Source organism: Hyperolius riggenbachi, chromosome 2 (genome assembly GCF_040937935.1).
Source record: "Hyperolius riggenbachi isolate aHypRig1 chromosome 2, aHypRig1.pri, whole genome shotgun sequence".
In the NCBI taxonomy this organism is placed as follows: Eukaryota; Metazoa; Chordata; class Amphibia; order Anura; family Hyperoliidae; genus Hyperolius; species Hyperolius riggenbachi.
This window is the reverse complement of record NC_090647.1, coordinates 393778109-393797655: the sequence shown is the minus strand read 5'-3', so window position 1 is coordinate 393797655 and position 19547 is coordinate 393778109. Positions and strand designations below refer to the sequence as shown.

The 19547-nt window shown below is 47.4% G+C and overlaps 1 protein-coding gene across 13 annotated transcripts in view; it reads left to right on the top strand.

Annotated features, from left to right (window-relative positions):
• PLXNA2 (plexin A2) overlaps positions 1-19547 on the top strand; it is a 3799727-nt gene that overhangs the window by 2239081 nt on the left and 1541099 nt on the right. For all 13 annotated transcript variants that reach the window (XM_068269767.1, XM_068269773.1, XM_068269774.1 and 10 more), the window contains one exon: positions 9999-10233. In XM_068269767.1, the coding sequence (XP_068125868.1) occupies positions 9999-10233 (235 nt within the window). The remainder of the gene's footprint in view (positions 1-9998; positions 10234-19547) is intronic.

Genomic DNA, 19547 nt, shown 5'->3' with positions numbered 1-19547 from the left:
GGTTCACATATTCACCTTTCATTATCGCCCCGCAGCAGTTGCAGCCCATGCAAGGAAATGTCCCTCTTTTACTCGTCAGTTTGCTCATTTCGACCCATCGTGTGGACAGGTCCACTTTACTGACCATATTCTTAATGGTCTTGCCCCTTTTATATGAGTACAATGGTGGCTCTTTGAACAATTCCCCGTAAGTAGGGTCTTGCTGAAGGACTGGCCAATACCTGTTGACCACATTCCTCACTAGACCAGACTGTTTGCAAAAAGTTTGCACAAAGGGTATTTTCCCAGCTTGTTTGTTCTTTTTAATTTCACCCCCCAATAATTGGGACCTCTCCACTTTCAACTTCTGATCTAGCCCTCGCTAAGGTGGTGGGATCATATCCCTTACTCACAAACTTGTCAGTGAGCATACTTGCTGCCCTGCGATAACCATCTTCTGTGGAAGCTATCCTTCTAGCCCTCAACAACTGACCTTTAGGTATAGCCTTGATTACGTTTCTGTTGTGAAAGCTCTCCACTCTTAAAAGGTTGTTCCGATCTGTCGGCTTTGTATACAGATCTGTTCGCAACCCATCTGGAGTGACCGAGATTGCCACATCCAGATAGTGGATAACTCTATCCGAGTGTTCCATTGTAAACTTGATGGTTGGATGTGCCTGATTCGCCTCATCAACCATTGATTGGAGCTCCTCTAGCTCACCCTCCCACAGTATCAACACATCATCCACAAACCTGAAATACTTCAACATCTTACCACAATATTTTTCATTGTTCCTACTTACGGGGAATTGTTCAAAGAGCCACCATTGTACTCATATAAAAGGGGCAAGACCATTAAGAATATGGTCAGTAAAGTGGACCTGTCCACACGATGGGTCGAAATGAGCAAACTGACGAGTAAAAGAGGGACATTTCCTTGCATGGGCTGCAACTGCTGCGGAGCGATAATGAAAGGTGAATATGTGAACCATCCGCACACGGGAGAAAAGATTCAGATTCGGTCAATGTATACGTGCAACAGTGTGTTTGTGGTCTATGCATTGAAGTGTCCCTGTGGCCTGATGTATGTAGGTAAGACCACCAGGGATGTGAAAACTAGGGTTCAGGAGCATAGGAGCTCTATCCGAGGATTCAATCCCACCAAACCAAACACTCACACCCCAGTGGGCAAACATTTTCACGCCCTTGGTCATGGGGTGTCGCAGTTGAGGTGGGTGGTATTGGACCAGGTTCCACCACTCAGCAGAGGGGGAGATAGGGACAGAATTTTGCTCCAAAGGGAAGCAAGATGGATGAGAAGATTGGACTCCATCTCCCCTAGAGGGTTAAATGATATGCTTAGCTTGAAATGCTTTTTGTGAAATGTTATTGACATATTGCGTTGTTCTGTTTTCTTCCCCAGGTATTGATGCCATGTCATCGAATGGTGGGTGGTGGAGAGAGGGAACCTCCGTGTCCCTGGGCAGTGAGTCTCCGTATAGATTGATTAGAAGGATTAGATTGTTGTACATGTACTTGTCCATGCATTTTTTGCTTAAACATTGTTATATGTGAATTTGAACGCAAATTTTGCTGATGCTGATGTGTCTTAGGTGTTTACTGTTACTGGGTAGACATCTTTGTATGTAGTGCCCAGTAAGATGATTCCCTGAGGGGTTAAAATTGTTTCTCACAATCACTGGTCAGCTGACCAAATAGGTGGGGCTCTATTGAGGGTGTGGTGCACTAGGTTTCATAAGTGTTTGTACGATTGCGGTGGCTTGTACACTTGAGAAAGGGGGAAACCCCGAAACATGTTGTGTTAGCTGTATATGTAGCTGCTGCTAGCTGTTTTGGCTGTTAGAGACAGCTGTAAACAGCTAATTCCTGTCTGTAAACCTTGTTACATTGTAACAAACTGCCAAAAGTACAGCGGTCCCAGAGCTTCTTGTGGTAGGGGTTTCAGCACAAAATCAGTCATACAGCACCCCCTGATGGTCTGTTTGTGAAAAGCAATATATTTCTCATTTAAAAGGGGGTATCAGCTACTGATTGGGATAACGTTCAATTCTTGGTTGGAGTTTCTCTTTAAAGATTTTAATTGTATCCTTAGTGTAACTGGCAGCCAGTGAAGGGACTAACAGAGGGGGATTGGGCTGGAGAAGCGGGAGGAGAGGTGGATGAGTCATGCAGCAGAGTTAATGATAGACTGTAGTGGGGCTAAACTGTTGGCAGGGAGGCCGCAGAGCAGAAAGTTGAAATAGTCTAGTCGGGAAATAATCAGGGCATGTACCAGAAGTTTGGTAGTGTCCTGTGTTAGAAAAGGGTGGATGCAGGAGTTGACAAGAGGAGGATAGTTTGTCAATGTGTGGTTTGAATGAGAACCTAGAGTCCAAAATTACACCTAGACAGCGAGCCTGGGGGACAGGTGTTATAGAAGTGCCATCAACAGAAATAGTGACGAATTGAGTTGTGAGGTGGGAAGACTACTATTTCAGTCTTGTCCATATTGAGTTTTAGAAAACGGGAGGACATGAAGGAGGCGATTGCATTTAGACAGTCCGGGATACGAGCTGTTAAGGTGTCCAAGTCAGGTGCTGAAATGTAGATCTGGGCATCGTCAGTGTATAGGTGATATTGGAAACCAAAGGAGCTGATGAGCTGGCCAAGACCATATGTGTAGATAGAGAAAAGTAGAGGTTCGAGTACAGAGCCTTGGGGAACTCCAACATTAAGGGGACGTGGAGAGGAGGTGGTGCCGAAGTAGGCAACTCTTAAAGTCCAATCTGAGAGGTAGGAGAAAAGCCAGGAGAGAGTAAGACCTTGAATGCCCATGGATGAAAGGATTAGGAGAAGTAGAGGGTGGTCCACTGTGTCAAAAGTGGAAGAGAGGTCAAGGAGGATAAGAATAGAGTAGAGGCCGTTAGATTTAGCAATCGCCAGGTCGTTGGTTACATTAAGTAGAGCAGTTTTGGTTGAGTGCTGGGGTGGAATCCAGATTGGAGGTAATCAAACAGAGAATTGGCAGTGAGGTGATGGACTAAGTCAGTATAGACTTTAGCTCAAGTAGTTTTGAAGAGAAGGGGAGAAGAGAAATAGGTCGGTAGTTGGGGAGGTAGGAGGGGTCAAGAGAAGGTTTTTTAAGTATAGGTGTTATAAGGGCTTGTTTGAAGGAGGTTGGAATGATGCCTCTGGTGAGAGAAACGTTGAAGAGGGAGGTTAAGGCAGGTAAGATGGTAGAGGATAAGTGAGTAATGAGGTGGGAGGGCATGGGGTCAAGGGGGCATGTAGTGGGACATGATTTAGAGATGAGAGAGGAGACAGTGAGTTCAGTTAGTGGTGAGAAGGTTGTCAGGGAAGATGTAATGTAAGGTTTGGGGTATGTATGGAAAGAGGAGGCTGCTGGTTAAAGTTTTTTCAGATGTTGGTAGTTTTATCACTAAAGAAGGAGACAAAGTCCTCGACTGAGATGCAGGGAGTGGGAGGTGGAGGTGGTGGCCGGAGGAGGGAGTTGAATATAGCAAAGAGTAGTGTGAGGAGATTAGTGTAACGAGCGGCGGGGGTGCTGCAGGGACTTGCGGCATGACCACAGACGCTATCCCCGCCGCTCAGTCTGACAGGACACCGCGGCTCTCCGCCGCGCATAGGGACCGGGCTATGCGTGCGCGTGCCCGGTGGCAGGACCTTTATTGTTTGAGAAGGCAGGTCAGCTGATCCGGCGATCAGCTGACACCAGCCAACCTATCGCATGCTGTATTTGGTTTCAGCCCCCTGGGCGGGTGAATTGAACTTGCTTTTGCTACTTAAGCTTGGAGATGTCATTTGCTCTTTGTCTGTTGTTGCGAATACTCAGTGTTAGCGCTCAGACCTTTGATAGCTGTAATCAGTAGCATTCAATACCATTGTATTTATCTGTGTATGACTCTTTGCCTAGTTCTGACTATTCTTCCTGCCCTGTGATTCCGTACTTCTGCTCATCTGATCTCGTTGCCGACCTTTTGCCTGAAGCTCACTCTGAACCTGCCTGTCGATTCTGTACCTCTGCTCATCTGACCTTGTTGCCGACCTTTGCCTGAACCTTACTCCGAACCTGCCTGTTGATTCTGCACTTCAATCTGCCCGTCTGCTGCCTACCGGTTCAGTGTGACTACTCTCTCTCACCAGTGGGCCCTCGCCACTGGTGAGGTTACCACTGATCTCCTATCAGTATAATATACCGTTTGCACCAATCACTACACTTGTGCTATAAAGCTTTACGCTCTCTATTTGTATATCTGTATTATTTGTGATACTGCAGATCACCAAATAATCAGATATCAGCTGCCTTGCTGACACATTGTTACATAACAACAGACCAAAACCGTTATGGAGACACTGTGTAATCAGGTCCAGGCTCTGACCGAGGCAGTAAACAATCTGACTGTCACGGTCAATTCGCAACAAACACAGCTTAATCAACTGTCTAAAGCGGTGCATGCACTGCAGAACCCTACTGTACCAGTGCCATCCCCTCCTGTTATGGAGCCGAGAATGTCTCTCCCAGAGAAATTCTCGGGTCACAGGTCAGATTTTAGGAACTTTAAAAATCATTGCATGTCCTATTTTGAGTTGCAGCCCACATCTTCTGGTTCAGAACAACAGAGAGTCACCTTTATTAAGACACTTTTATCAGGGGACTCCCAGACTTGGGCTTACAGTCTACCTGATGGTCATGAGGCATTATCTTCTGTTCAGGGGTTTTTCGATTCTATGGCCGTAATTTATGATGATCCCGACATTGCGGTTACAGCTGAAAGAAAGTTGAGAACCCTACGTCAGGGACATAATACTGTCGAAACTTATGCGGCAGAGTTTAGGAGGTGGGCAGTTTCAGCTAAATGGGGACAATTTGCTCTGTTGAATTGTTTTTTGACAGGCCTATCAGACGCAGTTTCTGATGTGATGATCAGTCATCCTGAGCCCAAAACTGTGCATGAAGCAATTTCCTTAGCGGTTAGAATTGATCGCCGTATTTGTTACCAAAAACAGAGCAGGTCCAGGGCTTCTATTAAACCCGTTTCCCTTTCTGGGTCCACTCCTGTGTCTCAAGACGAACCAATGCAGTTCGGTCATTCCAGGTTGTCTGAGTTAGAAAAGAACAGGAGAAGAAAAGAGGGTCTATGCCTGTATTTCGCAGAGAAAGGTCATGTGGTACAAAATTGTCCAAGAAAGGCGGAAAACTCCTCTGCCTAGGTATAGTTAGAGGTACTACCCTAGGCGAGTCAGTTTTACCTCTACCCGATGAAAGATTATTACTGCCTTGTTCCATAACTTGGGGAGATCAAGTAATATCTACCCAAGCATTCATTGATTCTGGCTCGGCTGCTAATTTTATAGATCTTACTTTTGCCCGTAAATGGGGTATTCCTAATTTTCCATTGGACAGACAAATTTTTGTTACCGCAATTGATGACTCTCCTTTACAGGGTAGACAGTCTCTTTCTCAGACGCCTGTTCTTTCATGTCATGTGGGGGTGCTCCACAAGGAAAAAATTCTATTTTTTGTACTACAAATGGCCACTTCTACAGTGATTCTTGGTATGCCTTGGTTGAAAAAACACTCTCCTCAGATAGACTGGAGTTCTGGCCAACTGTTAAGCTGGTCTCCATATTGTTATCATCATTGTATGGAGAGAGTTACCGTATGTGCTACCAAGATTCATGTAGAAGGTGCCCCATCTCAGTTTTCTGATTTTCCAGATGTATTTTGTCCCAAATCGGCAGACAAACTCCCTCCACATCAGAGTTTTGACTGCCCCATTGATCTGAGACCTGGTACCATGCCCCCTAGAGGTCATATATATAACCTTTCTGGTCCTGAGAAGACCGCTATGAAAGAGTACATTGAAGAGAACCTGGCTAAAGGTTTTATCCGTCCTTCCAAATCTCCAGCAGGGGCAGGATTCTTTTTTGTTCAGAAAAAGGATGGTGGATTACGGCCCTGTATTGACTACAGGGAACTGAACAAGATTACCATAAAAAATTGTTATCCACTTCCGTTGATTGATGATTTGTTTTCGCAAATCACCAATGCCAGTGTTTTTTCTAAATTGGACCTACGAGGAGCATATAATCTTGTTCGTATCCGTAAGGGTGACGAGTGGAAGACGGCGTTTAACACACCCGACGGGCATTACGAATACCTCGTTATGCCCTTCGGGTTGTGTAATGCTCCTGCCGTCTTCCAAGAACTCGTGAATGAGATTTTTAGGGAAGTGTTGGGCCACTTTGTCTTAGTCTATCTAGACGACATTCTGATCTATTCCAAGAGTCTTTCAGAACATCGGGAGCATGTTAGATTCGTTTTACAGAAACTCAGGCAGAACAGTCTATATGCTAAACTCGAGAAATGCATTTTCGAAGTAACTGAAGTACCTTTTCTGGGGTATATAATCTCTACCTCAGGTTTGACTATGGACCCCAAAAAAGTCTCCCAGTGCTGGAATGGCCTCAGCCTCTCGGCTTGAAGGCACTCCAGAGATTTCTGGGATTCGCAAATTATTATAGAAAATGTATTAAAGGTTTCTCCTCAGTGGTGTCCCCACTTACTGACCTCACTAAAAAAGGGGCTGACACTTACAATTGGCCAGAAGAGGCTCAATCCGCTTTTTCATTGTTAAAAAACTTGTTTTGTTCCGCCCTTATTCTTCGTCATGTAAATGTCAGCTGTTCCTTTATTGTGGAAGTGGATGCATCCGAGATAGGGGTGGGAGCAGTCCTATCTCAGCATTCGGGTTATCAGGGCCGTCTGCACCCGCATGCATTCTTTTCCCGCAAGTTTTCTCCTGCAGAGAGGAATTACGACATCAGGAACAGAGAGCTTTTGGCAATTAAACTGGCTTTCGAGGAGTGGCGTCATTGGTTAGAGGGAGCTGAGCACATGATTATAGTGTATACAGATCAAAAGAACCTAGAGTACATTGAGGGGGCTAAGAGACTCAACCCCAGACAAGCCCGCTGGTCTCTATTTTTCTCTAGGTTCAGATTTATAATTACTTATCAGCCAGGAAACAAAAACGTTAAGGCTGATGCCCTATCCCCGTGTTTCGAACCTGAGACTGCTAAACCCTCAGATCCCGTGAATATCTTGCCAGACAACGTTGTACTGGCTGCCACAGAAACTAGAGAAAATTTGATGGCCTCCCTTGAGTCATTTCATCAGCATTCCCCAGAGGGAAAATCTGAAGGAGTATTGTTTGTGCCCCTGCATTTACGGCTTCAAATTTTACAGATGTTTCATGACCATAAAAATGCAGTTCATCCAGGTGTTGAGAGAACACAAGAGTTATTGTCTAGATGTGTTTGGTGGCCATCAATAGGAATGGATTGCAGTGAGTTTGTAAAGGCTTGCACGGTCTGTGCTAGAAACAAGCCTTCCAGACATGCCCCTGCAGGAACTTTGCAGCCATTACCTACACCTGAGGAACCATGTACGCACATATCCATGAATTTTGTTGGCGAACTTCCTCGGTCTGAAGGCATTTGGGTGTTGTTATTTGGGTGGTGGTAGACCGTTTCAGTAAAACGGCTCACTTTGTTTCATTGAAAGGTCTCCCATCCGCTCAGGAATTGGCGGATCTCTTTATGCATCATGTCTTTCGGTTACACGGTATTCCTGAAAGCGTAGTGTCAGATAGAGGAGTCCAATTTGTGTCAAAATTCTGGCAGGCATTTTGCCAACATCTGGGAATGGAATTGTCATTTTCTTCTGGGTACCTTCCACAGACAAATGGGCAAACGGAGAGAGTTAACCAATCCTTGGAGCAGTTCAATTGGTGCTATGTGTCCGATTCTCAACAAGAATGGGCTAAATTCCTCCCATTTGCAGAATTTGCACATAACAACCTCAAGAATGCATCCTCAGGGTTCGCTCCTTTCTAGGTGGTCACAGGAAGATCACCTAGATTTTCTCCTTTCCCGGTGGTAGCCTCTCCTTTCCCCGCTCTGGAAAATTGGCAAGGCTCCTTGAAAAGAATGTGGACCCTGATAAAAAGCAATTTAGAAACAGCCTTTAAAGTTCAAAAGAAGCAAGCAGACAAATAAACGTTCTTTGGAATGGGAATTTGTTCCAGGTGACACGGTCTGGGTTTCTACGCGTCATATTGCCTTGAGGCAACCTTTAACTAAACTGGGACCCAGATTCATTGGCCCATACCCAGTGTCTAAGAAAATTAATAAGGTGACCTATAGAGTGACTCTACCAGCTAGCATGAAAGGAGTCAGATCATTCCATGTGTCTCTTTTGAAACCTGCTGTGTATGTGGATTCCTCTCCCCCCCCCCCCCCCCCCCCCATGGTGATTGATGGGGAGCCTGAGTTCGAAGTTGAGGAAATCTTGGATTCTCGGTGGGTGCAAAATTCACTGCAGTACCTTGTCCATTGGAGGGGGTATGGGCCAGAGGAGAGGTCATGGGTTCCGGCGCGTTGCCTTCATGCTGAGGAACTTAGACAGAAGTTCCATGAGTCACATCCTGAGAAGCCACATAAAGGGTGTCCGGAGTCCACTCCTCAAGGCGGGGGGGGGGTACTGTAACGAGCGGCGGGGGTGCTGCAGGGACTTGCGGCATATCCCCGCCACTCAGTCTGACAGGACGCCGCGGCTCTCCGCTGCGCATAGGGACCGGGCTACGCGTGCGCGCGCCCGGCGGCAGGACCTTTATTGTTTGAGGAGGCAGGTCAGCTGATCCGGCGATCAGCTGACACAAGCCAATCTATCACATGCTGTCTTTGGTTCCAGCCCCCTGGGCGAGTGAATTGAACTTGCTTTTGCTACTTAAGCTTGGAGATGTCATTTGCTCTTTGTCTGTTGTTGCGAATACTCAGTGTTAGCGCTCAGACCTTTGATAGCTGTAATCAGTAGCATTCAATACCATTGTATTTATCTGTGTATGACTCTTTGCCTGTTTCTGACTATTCTTCCTGCCCTGTGATTCTGTACTTCTGCTCATCTGATCTCGTTGCCAACCTTTTGCCTGAACCTCACTCTGAACCTGCCTGTCGATTCTGTACCTCTGCTCATCTGACCTTGTTGCCGACCTTTGCCTGAACCTCACTCCAAACCTGCCTGTCGATTCTGTACTTCAATCTGCCCGTCTGCTGCCTACTGGTTCAGTTTGACTACTCTCTCTCACCAGTGGGCCCTCGCCACTAGTGAGGTTACCGCTGATCTCCTATCAGTATAATACCATTTGCACCAATCACTACACTTGTGCTATAAAGCTTTATGCTCTCTATTTGTATCGTATTATTTGTGATACTGCAGATCACCAAATAATCAGATATCAGCTGCCTTGCTAATACATTGTTACAATTAGTGAGGAGAAGTATGAACGTTTGGCTGCTGTGAAGGCCTGTCTGAGTGTGTGCAAAGCCTCTTTGTAACTGTGAAAATGGTCAGGCAAGTTATTTTTTTGCCAGCACCGTTCAGCTATCCGGGAGTGGTATTTCAGTAGTTTGATCTCCTCATTAAGCCAGGGTTGTTGAAGGGCCCAAAGTCGGTAGAATGTGAAGGAGGGAGCCACAGAGTCAATGGCTGAAGTTAAGGTGATGTTATATATTGATCATCTGCTAGTTCAGGGTCAATAAAAGAAGATAGAGTAAGTAGAGGATGCAGAGAGGTTGATAGTGATTGGGGGTTGAGATTGCATATGTTGCGGAACTTGTGTACATAAGTGTGTCATGGGGATGTTTAGGGACTGGATAACAGGTTTTTAAATTTGAGTAGGTTATGATCAGACGGTGGGAGGGAAGAGTATATGAGTTTGGATAGGGAACATCAACTTGTGAATATTAGGTTGAGTGTGTGCCCGGTCCTGTCCCATATTCCGGGTAACCCGTGGGTACCACCTGACCCGATGCAGGCCTCTGCTTTATGGAGCTTGATTTTATGTAATGATTTTTATGTGTTCCTGTATACAGGTTCATTTAAAACTGGATATTTCTTTATTTACAATTCCATTTCAATTTTCTCTATCTTCTAGATTCATGTTGGAGGTATGGTGTTTTCGCCTGGCTCTATTAACGTGATATCAGACAGCCTCTTAACGCTACCTGCAATTGTAAGCATAGCTGCTGGTGGAAGTCTGCTACTCATTATTGTCATTATTGTGCTCATTGCTTACAAGCGCAAGTCCAGAGAAAATGACCTAACCTTGAAGAGGCTGCAGATGCAGATGGATAACCTGGAATCAAGAGTTGCTCTTGAGTGCAAAGAAGGTAAGTGATATTTTAGTCAGAATGAGAGAAACAAACCCACTGGGGTGTTATGCTGAGCTCACACTTATGATTTCACTCTGGTACTTTTGATTTAAAGGAATACTTAAGGGAAACAAAAAAAATGACATTTACTCACCCAGGGCAGCCCTCAGCCCCCTGAAGCTGGATGGTGCCCTCGCAGCCCCGCTCCGATCGTCCTGTCCCCGCCGGCGGCTACTTCCGGGTTCGGCGACAGCCGCCGACAGGCTGGGAACGCGGCTGATTTTCCGCGTTCCCACTCGCCTTTAATAACATAATTGCATCTGTAGAAAATGAAGCTCATAAACTAAGTACAATCAATAAAATACAATTATTTTCAATGCAGATTAGGAATTGCATCAAATGGGAGAGGTAGAAAATATAGGTCAAATGGAATTGAATACCAGTAGTTCATTTTATAACATTTAATCAATTGTTTTAAATCCTTTATATGAAATAATAGTTGCGTGTGCTAAAAAAAAAAATAATTCTACTGAAATGTAAAAATCTCAAGCATTAGAACACCTAAGGCTGCATGATACTTTGTGCTTATCCTATAGGACTTTGCAGCAGATTCACTAGCTGCCAATTCACTTTGTGAGCATTAACCTTGCACAATCTTCACTTTAGGCACAATGTAGAACAGCATTCAGATTTCAAATGTAGAGCCTCTAAATGAGAGCAGAAAAAAATGGCCTAACACATGTTTCTCATTGAAAGGCCACTTCCTCAGAGGCACACGGTTCAATTTCAGTTGCCATGTACTCAGCATATATCTGGGATACAATCAGGGAACGTGATCCCTGCCGAGTGTGTACTCCATAGAATTGGGAATATTCCCACTTCTGTGGAGTACACACTCAATGGGGATCACTTTCTGTTTTTTCTACTGTCATTTGGCGACTAGAGTTGTCCGATTTTGGTTCGCAAACCTCGAACTCGAACGTGCGAAAAAAGTTTGCGAACATGCAAACTTTTCGAAATGCCATAGACTTCAATGGGCAGGTGAACTTTCAAAACTACAAACATTAATTGTGGCCACTAAAGTGATGGAAAAGATGTTTCAAGGGGTCTAACATCTGTAGGGGGGCATGGCAGAGTGGGATACACATGGCTTTGACGCACAGCAGGGTTTAAGGGCAGAAATACAATGTTATTGCTAAATTGAAGGCCTAAAGTGCTTTAAAACATCTTGCATGTGCATACATCAATCAAGTAGTGTAATAAGTGTACTGCTTCACACTGACAGACTAAACTCACTGTGTAACGCACCGCAAACAGCTGTTAGTGTAGTTATTGCCGTGCTGGACTGGTGCGCACCATGGTGAGAGTGCAGGCGATGGCAGTTTTCAAGCCCATATGGTCGGGCTGAGGTAGCTGAATGACAGAACAACAGTGACTGAGTGACTGCTAGCAGCGGCCTTAAAAATTCAGGAATCCACCTGGAGTCTTGGACCCTGTTGGTGGTGGCAGAAAAGGCAGTCAAATGGCGTGCAGGCAGAGATGCTGTATGTGGAGACTGACTAAGTCTTCAGGCAGGCAGTAGCCCTCCGGGATCCATGCCTCATTTATTTTTATAAAGGTGAGGTACTGAACACTTTTGTGACCTAGACAACTTCTCTTCTCACTGACAATGCCTCAAGGTCCTTTCTGACAGGATGCTTGAGGCAGGGCAAGACAGAAGTTGGATGGCAAATTGTGACAGCTCTGGCCACAGGTCAAGCTTGCATACCCAGTAGTCCAGGGATTCATTGCTGCTCAGAGTGTCTACATCCACACTTAAGGCCAAGTATTCGGCCATCTGCTGGTCGAGGCGTTGGTGGAGGGTGGATCCAGAATGGCTAAGGCAAGGTATTGGAGTAAAGAATGTCCGCATGTCCGACATCACCATGAGATCGCTGGAGCGTCCTGTTCTTGCCTGCGTGAACATGGGAGGAGGAGGAAGATTACTGGCAGTGGCACCCTTATTCCATTGTGCTTGTGACATCACCCTTAAACACACTGTAAAGCATAGTTGCCAGCTTGTGCTGCAAGTGCTGCATCCTTTCTGCCTTCTGGTGATTTGGTAATATCTCCGCCACTTTGTGCTTATACCGAGGGTCTAGTAGTGTTGTCACCCAGTAATGGTCATTCCTCGTAAGTTTTTTTATACGAGGGTCCCTCAACAGGCTGGACAGCATGAAAGACGCCATCTGCACAAAGTCGGATGCGGCTGTACTAGCCATCTCGTCTTGCTCTTCCTCAGTGATGTCAGGTAAGTTCACCTCCTTCCCCCAGCCACGAACATTACCACGGGAAAGGTGAGCAGCACAAGCCCCCTGCAATGCTTGCTGCGGTTGTTCTTCCGCCTCCTCCTAAAAAAAAAACACCTTCCTCATCTGACTCCTCTTCCCCAGACGACTCCTCCTCCTACCCCCCCCCCCTTTGTGATGCCGCAGGTATTGATGATGCCGCAGGTGATGTTTCCAAAAACTCTTCCTCCTCTTCCTGTTCCTGGTCACTCTCCTCTACAGCTTGATCCACCATTCTATGCACGGCACGCTCCAGGAAGAAAGCATATGGGATCAAGTCCCTGATGGCACCTTCACTGCGACTCACCAGGTTTGTCACCTCCTCAAACGGATGCAGGAGCCTGCAAGCATTACGCATGAGTGTCCAGTACTTCAGCCATAACGTCCCCAGCTCCCCAGAGCATGTCCTTTCACTGTAGTTGTACAGATACTGTTTGACGGCTTTCTCCTGTTGTAGCAGGCGATCAAACATCAGGAGCATTGAATTCCAGTGAGTCGGGCTATCGCAAATCAAGCGCCTCTCCGGCAAATTGTTTCTCCATTGAATATCAGCCATACGCACCATGGCCATGTAGGACCGTCTGAAATGCCCACACACCTTTCTGGACTGCTTCAGGACCTCCTGTAAGCCTGGGTACTTTTGCACACAAGTCTTTGTATTATGAGATTGAGCACATGTGCCATGCAGGGTATGTGTCAACTTTCCCAAACTCAAAGCCGAAATGAGATTGCTGCCATTGTTACACACCACGTTGCCGGTCTCCAGTTGGTGCGGGGTCAGCCACTGATCCACCTGTTTGTTCAGAGCAGCCAGGAGAGCTGCTCCAGTGTGACTCTGGGCTTTGAGGAAAGACATTTCCAAGATGGCGTGACACTGTCGTACCTGGCATGCAGCATAGGCCCCGGGGAGCTGTGGGTGTGTAGTTGGAGAAGATGTAGCAGGAGGAGTAGGAGGAGAAGGAGAGGAGGTGGCAGCAGGCCTGCCTGCAAGCCGCGTAGGTGTTACAACTAGGTCCGCTACACAGCCACGTACTCCCTGCTGCCAGCGGTCACCAGGTTGACCCAATGTGCCGTATATGTAATGTACCCGCTCTGACAATGCTTGGCAGACCAGGCATCCGTGGTAAGAAGGACCCTTGACCCAACGCTGTGTTGCTTTCTACATCACGGTACAGTTTGGGTATCGCCTTTTGAGAAAAGTACTTGTAGCCTGGTATCCTTCACTGCGGTGTCCCAATCACCACAAATTTTCAGAAGGCCTCAGAGTCCACCAGCCGGTATGGTAACAGCTGGCGAGATAACAGTTCCGCCAAGCCAGCTGTCAGACGCCGGGCAAGGGGGTGACTGGCAGACATTGGCTTCTTCCGCTCAAGGTGAGAGGCGGAGTGGAGGAGGACGGCTATGAAGGTGCAAGGGAATAAGCTGCTGAAGAAGATGCTGCACCTGAAGGAGGAAGAAGAGGCAGAGGGTGGCTTTGCCGTTGTTTGCTGCTTTTCCTCAGGTGGTCTTCCCATTGCCGTTTGTGCCTTTTCACCATGTGCCTTCGTAAGGCAGTTGTCCCTACGCAGGTCTTGGTCTTTCCATGACTTAATCTTTGATCGCAGATAGTACAGAAGGCATTGCTCTCATCTGAGGCAGACACACACAAAAAACTCCACACCGCTGAGCCCTGGAATGATGGCACTTTGGTGGTGGCGTCAGCAGCTGACCTTGAAGAGCATATTGGCTGGCTGTCCATAGGTGGCGATACATGCCGCCGGACACTGCCACCAGCTGTTTCTGATGATGACGAGCTCACCTGGCTTCTTTCAGAAACTCGTCTCCTCTTACTCCTCTCTGACTCCCCCTCTGAACTGTCCCCCTGTTCATCTTGTCTATTAGGATCGCACGTGACATCCATGGCAGTATCATTATCATCATCATCATTATCCTCCACAGCTTCGCTTGTATCAGACACCTCCAAAACTGCACCAACAACAGGTACTTCATCATTCTCACACCTTAGGTCCATACTGGCGCCTAACTCAGACATATGAGGTGGTGGTGTAACATGCTTAGCGCCGTCATCTTGTGATATATGTGCTACTTGGATTCCCAGTTCTACTTTTGTAAGTAACAGTCTTTTATTGCAGTAACGCTATTTATTGTTTTTCCAAATTAAAGAAAGTATAACAAAGTAAAATCAAAGTTACAAGTTAAAGGTTCACTCCTCTAATCCAATTGCATATAAATGCAGGTACTATATCTTAAGCAAGATGGCTACTTCTTACATCAAAATGGAGGCTTGGTGGAGTCTGATGTCTCTCTATGCTCCTGCTGGTGGAATCTTTCTTCTTCTGCTATCTGCTGCCTCTTAAATATTGAATGAAACTCATTCATTCCCAAACACACACACACACACACACACACACACACACACACACACACACGACCACCTCCAGCTCAAGAGTCATTCCGCCCCCCTGTCCTTGCCAGTTATGTCTTTGGATCACTAGATGGTTCTGTAACCTCACTCATGAAGTCCTGTGATGTTGGCTGTAAGGTGTTTGATGTCTGAAAGGTGACCATCCCTTTATTGTCTCAGGCATACAGAAACTGATGGTTTCTGTTTCCAAGGGTAATGCATACTGTGAGATGTTGATTTGTTGAATAGGATCTCTCTTTTAGTTTCTGTAAACACCACCAGCTGTTTTACCTCTCACCATTCCTTTGGGGCAATTTCACCCTGTTCCACATCTATGCCAATATTAAAACCATATCCAACATATGCCGCTTTGTGCCTGAAAGGCACACAGTCCTTCATCCTTGTCTGGGAGTATGCAATAACTGGGTTCTCTTCCGCTTCTAGGGGCAAGACTTTTACCTTTGCTTAACCACTTCCCGACCGCCTAACGCACAGAGGCGGCCGGGAAGTGGACCCCACAAGGACCAGCTCATGCCCAAAGGTGGCGGTCCTTGTAGGGGCATGGGCGGAGCGATCGCGTCATGCGTGACGCGATCCTCCGCCTCCGCCTGGCGCCTCTCACCCGCCGCAACATCCCGCCGGCCATACGGAAGCGCCGGCGGGATGTTAAGTCCGCGATCGCCACATACAAAGTATATAATACACTTTGTAATGTTTACAAAGTGTATTATACAGGCTGCCTCCTGCCCTGGTGGTCCCAGTGTCCGAGGGACCACCAGGGCAGGCTGCAGCCACCCTAGTCTGCACCCAAGCACACTGATTCCCCCCCCCCATCCCAGATCGCCCACAGCACCCATCAGGACCCCCCCTGCCCACCCCCCAGACCCCTGTTTGCACCCAATCACCCCCCTAATCACCCATCAATCACTCCCTGTCACTATCTGTCAACGCTATTTTTTTTTTATCCCCCCCCTACCCCCTCCTGATCACCCCCCCCACCCCTCAGATTCTCCCCAGCCCCCCCCAGCCCCCCCCCCCTGTGTACTGTATGCATCTATCCCCCTGATCACCTGTCAATCACCCGTCAATCACCCATCAATCACCCATCAATCACCCCCTGTCACTGCCACCCATCAATCAGCCCCTAACCTGCCCCTTGCGGGCAATCTGATCACCCACCCACACCAATAAATCGCCCGCAGATCCGACATCAGATCACCACCCAAGCGCAGTGTTTACATCTATTCTCTACCCTAAACACCCACTAATTACCCATCAATCACCCATCAATCACCGCCTATCACCACCTGTCACTGTTACCCATCAGATTAGACCCTAATCTGCCCCTTGCGGGCACCCAATCACCCGCCCACACGCTCAGATTTCCCTCAGACCCCCCCTTATCAATTCACCAGCGCATTACTTACATCTGTTCTTCCCTGTAATAACCCACTGATCACCTGTCAATCACCTGTCAATCACCCATCAATCACCCCCTGTTACTGCCACCCATCAATCAGCCCCTAACCTGCCCCTTGCGGGCAATCTGATCACCCACCCACACCAATAGATCGCCCGCAGATCCGACGTCCGATCACCTCCCAAGTGCAGTGTTTACATCTATTCTCTACCCTAAACACCCACTAATTACCCATCAATCACCCCCTATCACCACCTGTCACTGTTACCCATCAGATCAGACCCTAATCTGCCTCTTGCGGGCACCCAATCACCCGCCTACACGCTCAGATTGCCCTTAGACCCCCCCCTTATCAATTTGCCAGTGCAATATTTACATCTGTTCTCCCCTGTAATAACCCACTAATTACCTGTCAATCACCTGTCAATCACCTATCAATCACCCATCAATCACCCCCTGTCACTGCCACCCATCAATCACCCCCTGTCACTGCCACCCATCAATCAGCCCCTAACCTGCCCCTTGCGGGCAATCTGATCACCCACCCACACCAATAGATCGCCCGCAGATCCGACGTCCGATCACCTCCCAAGTGCAGTGTTTACATCTATTCTCTACCCTAAACACCCACTAATTACCCATCAATCACCCGCTATCACCACCTCTCACTGTTACCCATCAGATCAGACCCTAATCTGCCTCTTGCGGGCACCCAATCACCCGACCTACACGCTCAGATTGCCCTTAGACCCCCCTTATCAATTCGCCAGTGCAATATTTACATCTGTTCTACCCTGTAATAACCCACTAATTACCTGTCAATCACCTATCAATCACCCATCAATCACCCTCTGTCACTGCCACCCATCAATCACCCCCTGTCACTGCCACCCATCAATCAGCCCCTAACCTGCCCCTTGCGGGCAATCTGATCACCCACCCACACCAATAGATCGCCCGCAGATCCGATGTCCGATCACCTCCCAAGTGCAGTGTTTACATCTGTTCTCCACCCTAAACACCCACTAATTGCCTATCAATCACCCCCTGTCACTGCTACCTATCAGATTAGACCCCTATCTGCCCCTAGGGCACTCAATCACCCGCCCACACCCTCAGAATGCCCTCAGACCCCAGTCCTGATCACCTCGCCAGTGCATTGCTTGCATCTATTCCCCCCTCTAATCACACCTTGAGACACCCATCAATCACCTCCTGTCACCCCCTAGCACACCTACCCATCAGATCAGGCCCTAATTTGCCCCGTGTGGGCTCCTGATCACTCGGCCAAACCCTCAGATCCCCCTCAGACCCCCTTCCGATCACCTCCCCAGTGCATTGATTGCATCTATTTTCCCCTCTAACCACCCCCTGAGACACCCATCAATCACCTCCTGTCACCCCCCTAGCACTCCTATCCATCAGATCAGGCCCAATACAACCTGTCATCTAAAAGGCCACCCTGCTTATGACCGGTTCCACAAAATTCGCCCCCTCATAGACCACCTGTCATCAAAATTTGCAGATGCTTATACCCCTGAACAGTCATTTTGAGACATTTGGTTTCCAGACTACTCACGGTTTTGAGCCCGTAAAATGCCAGGGCGGTATAGGAAGCCCACAAGTGACCCCATTTTAGAAAAAAAGACACCCCAAGGTATTCTGTTAGGTGTATGACGAGTTCATAGAAGATTTTATTTTTTGTCAAAAGTTAGTGGAAATTGATTTTTATTGGGTTTTTTTTTTCACAAAGTGTCATTTTTCACTAACTTGTGACAAAAAATAAAATCTTCTATGAACTCGCCATACACCAAACGGAATACCTTGGGGTGTCTTCTTTCTAAAATGGGGTCACTTGTGGGGTTCCTATACTGCCCTGGCATTTTAGGGGCCCTAAACCGCGAGGAGTAGTCTAGAAAACAAATGCCTCAAAATGACCTGTGAATAGGACGTTGGGCCCCTTAGCGCACCTAGGCTGCAAAAAAGTGTCACACATGTGGTACCGCCGTACTCAGGAGAAGTAGTATAATGTGTTTTGGGGTGTATTTTTACACATACCCATGCTGGGTGGGAGAAATCTCTCTGTAAATGGACAATTGTGTGTAAAAAAAAATCAAACAATTGTCATTTATAGAGATATTTCTCCCACCCAGCATGGGTATGTGTAAAAATACACCCCAAAACACATGATACTACTTCTCCTGAGTACGGCGGTACCACATGTGTGGCACTTTTTTACACCCTAAGTATGCTAAGGGGCCCAAAGTCCAATGAGTACCTTTAGGATTTCACAGGTCATTTTGCAACATTTGGTTTCAAGACTACTCCTCACGGTTTAGGGCCCCTAAAATGCCAGGGCAGTATAGGAACCCCACAAATGACCCCATTCTAGAGAGAAGACACCCAAAGGTATTCCGTTAGGAGTATGGCGAGTTCATAGAAGATTTTATTTTTTGTCACAAGTTAGCGGAAAATGACACTTTGTGAAAAAAAACAATTAAAATCAATTTCTGGGTGGGTGACCAAGATGGCGGAGTGAACAGACGTGCCTTCTCAGCCTCTGCTGTGTAATCCACCTTAACCCATCCTAAACGGCTTCTATTTTCCTTAAAAACACCAGTCCTGGATCGCCAAGAGCTCCCGGAGGTCTTCCGTATGACTCGGAGCAATTTTGCAAAAGAGGCAGACGCTGCAGCTACTCCGGCCTTGCCACGCAGCTCAGGGACCCAGCAAGCAGCCATTCCCAAGAAACGCAGTAAGGCCGTACAGACAATGGCGGAGAGAGAGACGGAGAACCAGGCCACCCTGCTGGACGTGCTAACAAAGCTGGACGCTAAGCTATCCGCAAAAATAGATGAAGTGCACGTAGACACCGGACTGATCCGCCAAGATCTAGTCAAGATCCGTAGCAGGCTAGCGGAGGTGGAGGACCGGTCGTCCGCAAACGAACGGGCGGTTGCTACTAACACTACTGATATCCAGTCCCTTGTGCGGAGGGTGAAGCGGCTTGAGAACAGAGCGGAGGACTCAGAGAATCGCTGCAGACGGAATAGCCTGCGCATAGTGGGCCTGCCGGAGGGAGCAGAAGGTACCGACGCCATTACTTTCACTGAGGCTCTGCTCCGGAAGCTGCTCCCGGAGGCTGAATTTTCACCGCAGTTTGTGGTCGAGCGAGCCCACC